This window comes from Athene cunicularia (assembly GCF_003259725.1).
Source record: "Athene cunicularia isolate RWA chromosome 5 unlocalized genomic scaffold, athCun1 chr5_part3, whole genome shotgun sequence".
Classification (NCBI taxonomy): domain Eukaryota; kingdom Metazoa; phylum Chordata; class Aves; order Strigiformes; family Strigidae; genus Athene; species Athene cunicularia.
In genome coordinates, this window is record NW_020799103.1 from 5,586,675 (window position 1) to 5,596,832 (window position 10,158).

The window sequence follows — 10,158 nt, forward strand, 5'->3', positions numbered from 1 at the left end:
AACAATCACCATCTTCTTTCATATACTATTTGGGAAGGCAATTGATGCTGTTGTAGCCAAATTCTACTTAAAATGTATTTCTGAGAAAATAATTGAACAAAATCCCTGTTCTGTGATTCAAACATTAAAGCAGAGAAGCAGCAACCACAAACAACAACAGTACTTCACTCAAATTCACACTTTAGGGGGTATTTATGGTCCTTATCAAGCGAGTACAGAATTTCTGAGTCAGATCAGAGCCCATTTTAAATGCTGGGGGAGTGATCGTGGTGAAGGGAAGTATTCTGTGTATGCTACTTCATACCAAATTTCTGTAAGGGAAGGTATTGCTACATTGGTATTGCTTCTGACGAGTTTATACACAAAATGAACAGGAAATACACACTTTGGAAGTTTGGACAGCACTTGTCAGGTTGCTAGCTAGTAACAGAGGGGAAAAATTAAATTTATTACAGAATATTATTCATATTTATATTCCTCTTTATAATTCACTAAAAACTTAAAAATTCTTTTCCCAGTGCAAAAATTAAAATACATTAAAGCATGAAAATTTAATATCCATCGCTTATTAAATTTGGAAGTATCTCATCCCTGGACAGCAATCCACATTTTACAGCAAAGAGCCACGGGAGCAAAAATCCAGTATGCTTCTGGGACCATCATTTGCTATTATTTAAGAATTCTAGAAGATAAATTCCCTTGCCTTGTATTTGTTCCATCTAATTTTAAATCACTGATGTAAAGGTAAAAAAAAGTCTGCTTTTATGAGGCTTAAAAAGCGTAGCAAGTGTGAAAGCTCTGCAAATGTGAACGTGTTACTTCAGACCACAAGAAACAAAGAAGTGCCATTAATAATTTGCTCATCATGTCACTGTTTACTACATAAATTCAAGTACTTTCTAATCACTACTGTAAGGGAGGGAAGTGGTGCAAGGTTCAATTTGTTGACGTGCAAAAGAACGTCCTTTAAATTTATAGTTCTGAAGATTGTGTTATCTACCCATTAAGAAGTTGAAATTATTATTTTCTTGACAGTTGCAGAGGTTTTGCAGACATTACACCTATCACTGACAGGTGCTCAGGAAATACACATTGCAATTACTTTATCATACCAAAATATATTTTTAAATACTTAATACACCACTGACTATACATTTATATGAAAATCACCATATAATATTTATTAGGACATTTTTTTCCTGTGTTTCAGAAATATCCAGTGCCAATCTGATCGATTAAGGAAAACACAAAGCCAGATGCAGTTTCAATGCAACCTTCATGGGGAAGTCCATAGATACAAGGGAGGTTGATTTGAACGGGACCAGGGCTTCACCCAAAGTGTAGGTGTGCAGATGGAAATTTATGTATTCACACTGAATACTTCCTGCTGTAAAGCAACTTTATTAATAACAGAATATCAAGGATTTTTGTTAGCCTTTTTTTTCAATTTACTTGAATTAAAAATAGAGAAGTCTGTACGAAATAGAGTGACAGCCTCCTCAGTGTGGCTGTACCTACATTAGCATTTTAATCCAGATCAGGAGTGTGCTTTTCAAGTCTCCTGATCATCTCCACTTGTTGCCCTTTGGCTTACACCACTGGGCACTCCTGTCAGTAAGCTAAGTGACACGCTCCAGGAGTAGCCTAACAGAGGTCAGCTCTTACAGGGTACTCAGTCAGAGGGAAGAGAACGTGGCAAGTTCAGAGTAAACCCCTGCAGAAATGTGTGAAGAGTGGGTGTCAAGTCCTCAGCACCTCTACAGATCTCTTGCAACTGGGCTCTGTATTTTCCTGTACAATCAGTGCATACTCAGGTTCACATCGGAGGGTGATTTTTATGGGAAATTGCACTCACATCTTGGTGAATTCCTTGCAAAAGGGCCACTACACATCTCTTCATAAAGCCATACACCAGAGGAGAAATATGAGCCTTCCCCTCTTTGGAAATGGCTTTTTTTTTTCCTACCCAGCTCTCAGGTAGGTCTCAGATGAAATTTGACTCTAGCAAGTACAGAAACAAATGCAGAGTGTCAAATCCACTGAAGAAACGTGGTGGTGACCATCCTATATAAAAACCCAATTTTTCATGCTAAAAGAGGGTAGAGCTCATCTGCAGCCTAATTCCATACTGATGTCATTTCTACTCACTTCAGGCTACTCCTACTGCAATGATTTCCACTGAGCTGGTACTGAGTAGCATGGATACCAATGAATCAAAAAGCAAGTCCATTTTATTTTTCATTAATAATCTGTTCATAGTTTCCTTAAACCCTTAATTGACCAGCTAATTTAATACTTAGGCTCTTCTGCAAGTTTGGCTAACCTATAGCACCGCTGCAAGAGCACTACTTGCACATTAAGCTCTAAAGGCAACAAGTATCTTCAAAGAGCTTCAGCGATATTCTAAACTGCATCAACATTAATGTTGCACTAGAAAAAGAAAAGTTAATTGTTACACAAAACCCTTTCCAGGAAGGAGTTCATCACAGCCTGAGAACTACAGTACACAACTTTCAGAGCAAGGAGGTTTCTTCTCTATGGTCCCTTGTGAAGAAGATTACACAGTTAAGCCTAACAGAAAAAATGACAAAGAATTTGTTCAGAACGGATAATGACTGCTTTACACAATTCTCAGCAAATTAAAATTGCAGTTAAAGTGAATTGAGCCCAATTTCCCTACGTAACTTAGTTACAGTGAAGGGATAATGAGCCGTATGACTGAACCCACCTTGTTCACTAATATGACTATTAATACAAGGAAGGAAAGACCGTGCCACTAAATTAAAACAATAATACTGTTAAAATGAAAGCATGTGTTTGAAAACTTTGTAAAATACAAGGAGTTTTTTCTTCACTGTTTTGCAGTTATTAGTATTATACAAATCAAAACCTAATATTCAGCTTGCACAGCATTTCATAGTCATCTGAAGACATATCAGTCAAATTGCAAACATAATTGGAGATGATAATTGGACTCCAAAGGGGTTTTCTTTGGCTTGCTTGTTTGCAGTCCAGGTGGTTATCTTAAGTTTGACTGATACTCAAGCAGAAGTTCTCCCTTTTATTTTTTGCTAAATAAGTTACAAATGTTTTCCAAGCATAGGTCTTTCCCACCATATAACTGACCTTAACTTGGGAAATAAGCAGTGAGAACAGGAACTTATGTTAAAAAGCAGATTAAATGGCATTTTATACACACACACACATGTGTTTTAAGTAACAGTACCACCTTCTAACCACAACAGGAATAAGAACAAAGCCAAAATGCAATGCCTTGACACAATATTTAATGATCATCTACCCATGGATGTAACATTACCCATAGCTGACTGCTATCTACTGTTACTGGACATGCGCTTCCATTGCTCTGATGATGTTACACGCAGAGAAGCTGACCTGGGGAAAATGCACGCACCATTAAATGAAAAAAAAAAACAACCAAACAACCTAAACAAAAGAACAAAATCAGCCCTCATCCCCTACCCCTCAAAAAACCTCGAAACACAACACCCCCAGGAAAAAGCATAAAACAGTAGGAAGGGAGGCTGAATATGAAAGGGTTACTTTTCCAGGTGTCTATCTCCTTTCTTCAGATGCTAAAGTACCCACATACATGGACACCTAATTAATAAACGATGCTGAAGATGTAACTTACTATACTTTTTATTGTGCTGTCACATAAGACATATGTGACAGCACTTTTTATTGTGCTGTCACATATGTGGGAGTTAAAAACCGCATGATCTCAACCTCCTATGTTGAAAAAACACACGCTCCTCACCAAAACCTCACAGATACACTTAACAGCATACCTACTACAATCAACTGACTTCAAGATGAGTTTTTCTCATCCTTCTCAATTTAACATTGGAAAAATTAATGCATAATAAACACCTTCCAGTTTCCTATAGGAAAAGAAGTTTCCACACAAATTCAGCATCATCCATAACCCCTGGACTGATTTAGGTTTCAATTTTCTCCTGGCAGCATTCATATGACACTAACTGCTCAGGGTCACAAAACATTATCCATCAACTTCCAGGGCTAATTGTAACAATTATATTCCTTTGCAATAGAGCATAACTATTTAGAATGCTCTTGGAGTTGCTGCCTGCCCGGAAAACATTGCCTCAAGCATGTTGTCCAAATACGTATCATTACCTCATTCTACAGCAAAGTGGTTTTGAATTATTCCCCCGAGTATGACGCCTGTTTACAGAACCATGGAATTTTCTTCTGAAAAAAGTTTTTGTTGATCATAATATTGTCTTAGGTCATTCTTTAAGTCATTAACAGTCAGGAATGTAAAGTTTTCAGCATTAACACATGGTAAACTAGTGAGATTTCTATAGTATAACATTAATTATTTTTTTTTACCAGCTTATTTCAGTCTTAACTGAGTAGCTCTGTTTTGTAAAATAAAGTAATAGACAAAAATTAATTTATTGTAGGTTCTGTATATAATAAAACCAACTCTGAAGGCAACACCATGCAAGTGTCCTGTGGAATGATTTTCATTTTTCTGCTTGTAAGGCTGCAATGGAACAAAAGCAATACTGAAGGCAAAACATTAAGTGAAAAAAGGAATGGGAATAGCTCAGTTACAGATAACAATCTGTCTATGGTGCAACCAACTTCACAGAGACTTGATCTGTCTATGGTTACTACCACGAATCCTTCTCCTGTCAGTCATGTTGCATCAACAACTGCCAATGACAAAGAAAATGTAACGAAGACAACAGAGATGAGGAGTTGGCCCAACAGCACATCCCTGAGGTCCACTGATGGCACCACTTCATCTTCAAAGGTCACTACGATATCAAAAGATGGAATAAATAATTCTGCCACAAACTTCAACAGAACGTCTTTAGCAATGTTTACAACCATGGGTGACTTTTCTGGAGTGACCCAAAGTGCTGCAGCTATTCCTATTTCCACAGAGACACCAAGGAACACCACAGCCACCTCTCATACCCCTCTGTCTGCAGAACAACCCCGTGATAACTCTTCAATCAACCCCACCACGTTGATCCCCACCGGTATCACTCTGACATCACCCACAGCAAAGCAGGACAGTCCTACACCAAACTTCAACCCCACTCAGCAGACAACAGAGAAGAATCATAATTTTAGCAACACTTCCACCACATCATCTAATTCAAAAGATCCCAGAGAAGGTAAGTATCTAACTAAAGTCCAACTGGAGTAATAAAATTATAATGCTGATATCAAACCTTTTTTAATTGAACAGGAGGCTCCATAAAATATGTGAATTAATAGATGACCTAGTACAGACTAAAACTCACCCCAAATAAAAATACATTTAAAAATTATTTGCTGTTAACTTTTTTGTTTAACACTTCCGAGAGTGAGGGAACCTAATGACAGGTACTGCCCCTTCGCACTGGAGCAGACCTATAAAGCAGACGTGTAGAAATAACATTTAAAATGTGTAATATATCAACTTATTTAAGTTCAGAAACTTTTGTGACCAAAGATGACTTCTTATAAATACTTCCAAAGGAATTACTCATTGTGCATTTAATTACCAAGTTGAGTATGCGTGGGAAAACACGGGAACATAAAACTGTCATGGCACTTTTCTATCCTGCTGCTCTGAATCAGGTCTTCAGGAAAAGAAAAGGAAAGATTAGAAGACAGTAATTTTTTGCCATTAATTAGCTTCAAGCTTTTAACACAGGACTGAAAGGCTTATCCATCATATCCAGTGGAGTACAGTTTGTACCAAGAACTGAAGGAGCATCAGACTTTCATGTTTTCCCCATCACAGTTCTAATAATTATAATGTACCCCACTTTTAGATAACATGATGACTGAAAAGGAAAGGGGGTGGGAGAGCAAGTTCAGTTCCAAGAAAAACAGAATACCTTGAAGAAAAGTTTTATGAAATCTGAGGAAAATCTTGGAGGAATGCAGTTATTCTGCTAACTGAACAGGGGCAGAAAGTGTTAGTGGATTTCTTACCTTGCATACTCAGAAACTGGTACTCTAAAACTTAATCACGCGAAATTCAGAGGCTGCAATTTTAACTCCTGACTTAAATACTTAAAAATAATTGCATTCTAAGAGTGATTATTGCTTCTTTCTTTAAATAAAAGGACTGGTTGATTCTGGAATTACACCTGGAACCCTTTCTGACTAAAATCTCATTTAGCCTTCTTTTGTTTTAAACCTCAGTTATACCCTTGAAAGTCAAGGATGAAGATGTCTGCTTTCTTCTACCAAGGCAGAGAGTTTCTTCAGAGAGGCTGGTTTGGTCTCGGCCTGCAAAGTGTTTCAGATCTTTGGTGAAAAGTCTTACTCCCCAAAGCCCTCGACTGCTATAAAGCAAGAGTGAATTATCTGATTTTACAGATTATTCTCATCCAACTGCCTCTTCTTTCTTTCTCTCCTAGACAAAACTAACAAGGGAGGAGTAATAGTTGGTGTCATTGTAGGAGCCATTTTAGGATCTATATTTATTGGGCTGATTGGATATTTTATATGTGTTAAGAAAAGGTCTGAGTCATTTTCCCACAGACGTCTTTATGATGATACAAGGAATGACCCAGGTAAGGAACTGCACAAGTATTTTACATAAGAACATTTTTTCTTTCTGGACAGAGCTGCTTAAATTTTCTGGTCTTACTGAACTATTAGAAATTATATCACTGACTCCAGTCAAACTAGTTTTCAACGGACAGTACTGTATTAAATTTTAACTTAACCAGTATTCCCATTAACTCTATGTCTCCTCCTTGCAAGTTATTTTTTTAACCTCTGAAATATGAGGAAATATCATATCTAGTATCAGTGAACCTGTTCAAAGAATTGTGTGTGAGTTCAGAACTACAGCTCAAAAGCTCTCCCAAACTTTGACTAACCAAAAAAGGCTAGACTCCTTACTCATCCAACTTCAATTACAGAACGAAGGATGAAGCTATATCTGGTCTTAGTAGTAAAAATATTTTTAAGAGGTTTAAAAACAAGATTGCTTTTGTCTTCTCCATAAATATGTATAAACTTGTACTGAAGTGTAATCACACAGTCTCCAAACATTTGTATCATGTTCCTGGACTTGATTTTTAAATATTTAAACAAACACTGAGAGGCTAAACACACTTTTTTCTCATATAAAATAAAATCAAAACAAACCTCTGGCAATACGCCTTTTCTGGCTTAAATGCAACAGCTGAAAGCTGCCTGAATGTCGGATTAGGAACTAGCTTTGAAAGTTGACCACCCATGTAGTCCTGAACAGGTGTTACTGGGAGGACATGTGTTATCCTCAGGAGATGGTAAATCAGGGCCTTCATCTTTTGCTCCCCCATAAAAAAAAAGAAAGAGGTTAACTGGATTTTGCTGTGACAAACTGCTGAAGTAAACTGTGAGGTACCCAGTGTATGAGGATAAGAATCTTTCAAGCGATACATAAAAAATAATTACATTATCCTTTTAGTTCTTCACTTAGATAACTCACTCGGACCATACGATTCGAGTTTTGGATGTGTGTCGGATGACAAAACCAGGACAGCAGACAAAGCAGAGAAAGACAACGCAGGGTGCCCACCCGATGACATTCCCATGGCTGACATGACACAGTCCCACAGCTCACCGTAACATTTGCTTCGGATTATATTCTCGCCTGTAATCTAGATGATTTAATCTTTTTCCAAAATGACCTGGCAGCTGTTACCTTACAGCCATTACCGTGCCAACAATGTTTTGGAAAGCAAGGGGAAAATCACAAGGTACGCTGATGTGCAACAAGCAGGGCCTGGTACCAGAGCATCGCTCTTCTACTTTGTAATTAAATCACCAATTTAAGGTTTTTCTGGAAGGATATTATGCTTGATTTCTTAGGAATAACATAGAGAGATAGCACCAAGGTAAAATTCTGCCTTGTGTAACTTTGGTCATGAATGCAGACATTATAACAGAGCAAAATTTGACCAGGGTTGAAATGACATTTTAGTATCAACACAAAAAAATCTGAAGTTTAACTACCTTGAGGTAAAACTCTTCTGTCCAAATGTAATTCCTACCTGATAAATTACATTCTTATTCTCACTTTCCATTTGTACTTACCTCAGTGAACACGACAAAAAGAATTAGACTAACTTGGATTACTCAGAGGTTGAAGTTTAAAGTTTGCTGGGGATTAACTACTGAGTAACATATACTACATTTAACCTTGTGATGACACAGAGTTAAAGAAGGGAAAAAAAGACAACAATTCCTCTGTCAAACTGATCTGTTGTTTGCACTGCAGGCTAGATATGCAGAAATGCTGTAAAAGGTTTTGGTACAGGTTAGACAGAAGAAATAGAACATGAAAGAAAAGGAATAATCTCTGCCGTGTATATAGATAGCCTAAAAATCATGCTCCTGTTTTGTCTTATGGCAGCAGAATGCAAATGATTGCATACCTGTATGCAATTATCAGAAGTGTCTAAACAGAGAGAAAGAACATGAAAAAGATATAGCTGTAAAGGCACAAACAAAGTACAGAGAAAGTAAGTATTCACATGGGGTACATGCTACTCTGACTCTGTTAAAATGCTTTATTTAATGTGGAAACGTGGATCATGTTTGTGTAGCCATCTCACTAACTGGCTGTGAATGCTGCAATGAATATATATGTAAAGTTCCATGCATGCACACATCAGAGAATGAAACACTGGCAGTCAAGACTGCAAATGAATAAACCAGGTATTTGTCTCAAAGTTAAAAGATTAAAGAATTGAATGCATACGTGCAGCGTTGCTGTTCCTACAGGGGTCAGTCCTGAAAACAGCATGCTTCCCCTCAAAAAGAACCCCATTTCAAACATGTATCCAGCGTGTTGGATAGCAGAGTGAAAATGAGACACATCCACCTGTATTAGGTGAGAGTATCACTGCTGCTTGAAATTAAGAAGAAGGTAATGTTCAGCTTTCATCTTCCTTAGCACATGTTACACCAGCTTTCCTGATAATGGTAAAGCAGTATCACGTAAGCAAAATTACTTCTTATACTTGAACTCTGGCCTCAGCTGCAAACTGAAAGAGCTCTCCCTAAGGAGAACTCAAAGTTAGAAATGAAGAGATGCCAAGAAACTACCACTGCTTTCTGTGTTAGTAACCATATAAACCAGTGTAACGTATTTTAGGAATTTATGAAACTAATTATTAGTAACTGCAAGGCTGTAACCTCAAGATTAGGAAGCCAATGAAGAAATATCACCAAGGCAAGCAATCAAAGTGTGCCCTTCACTTATATCATGTTAATTTTTAACAATCAAATTATGATTTTTTTGCATGCATATCCATGTGCTTATGTTATCTATGTACCTCTGATATTTTGCTGTTATTTGTATATTGCTTTTTGTTTTTACCAGGCCAGTCTCCAAAATTTGTGACATTTGTTCATCCTTCACTTTAAGTTAGAATTATTATGCTTATCCATACATATTACGTAAATAAAGCTGTTGTGTGCCATTTGACTCTATTTAAAATCATAAAACTCTGGCTTGAATTCAGACAGTTGTATGTATGTGAACTGGTGTTATTTTGTCAGGGTTTACATAGACAAACATTTACAATGGTAAAATTCATTATCTCTTGTCCTAAGACCAGACTTCCCTACCTTCCAGAAGCAGAACGCTATGTGCTTCAGTGAAAGCTAGTTCCATCAGGCCTTTCGTGCTGGAACCATTACACCTGTCTTGCATGGCACTATTACACTGACCTTCTAAGAGAGGGAAGACTGTTCTAGGTAACTCCTGTTCAACAGTGGCCTCTCTAGGTCTCACCCCGCTTGGCTTTGCCCCACGGGTGATGTGTGTGATGTCAGAGTGAATATAAGGAGATATTCAGACTGAGAATTTGCATATAAATAGTTAAAAGTGCTGTAAGCACTTAACGTGAAATCTTTCCTATACTTCCCTCTAATTAGCTCCCACAAAAAATGTTCTCATTTATTCTGTAAGAATTCTCTACAAGACATGATTTTTATATTGATTCCAGAACAGTAAATTAACCTACATGTTTGCCTCTAAAAAGACTTCTGCCTGCACGATATAAAATTCAGGCTTAGCAACATTTAAGATGCTAAAGCCCATTATTGTATTAACAACCAAGCTGTGTGGTGCAGTCGACAGGCTGGAGGGAAGGGATG

General features: G+C 37.4%; 1 protein-coding gene across 1 annotated transcript in view; it reads right to left on the minus strand.

Annotated features, from left to right (window-relative positions):
* Positions 1-10,158, minus strand: part of ANO3 (anoctamin 3) — a 188,739-nt gene that overhangs the window by 25,404 nt on the left and 153,177 nt on the right. The window contains exons 14-15 of the mRNA XM_026850685.1: positions 9,089-9,163; positions 5,307-5,313 (exon numbers count right to left, since the gene is read on the minus strand). Coding sequence (XP_026706486.1) covers positions 5,307-5,313; positions 9,089-9,163 — 82 coding nt within the window. The remainder of the gene's footprint in view (positions 1-5,306; positions 5,314-9,088; positions 9,164-10,158) is intronic.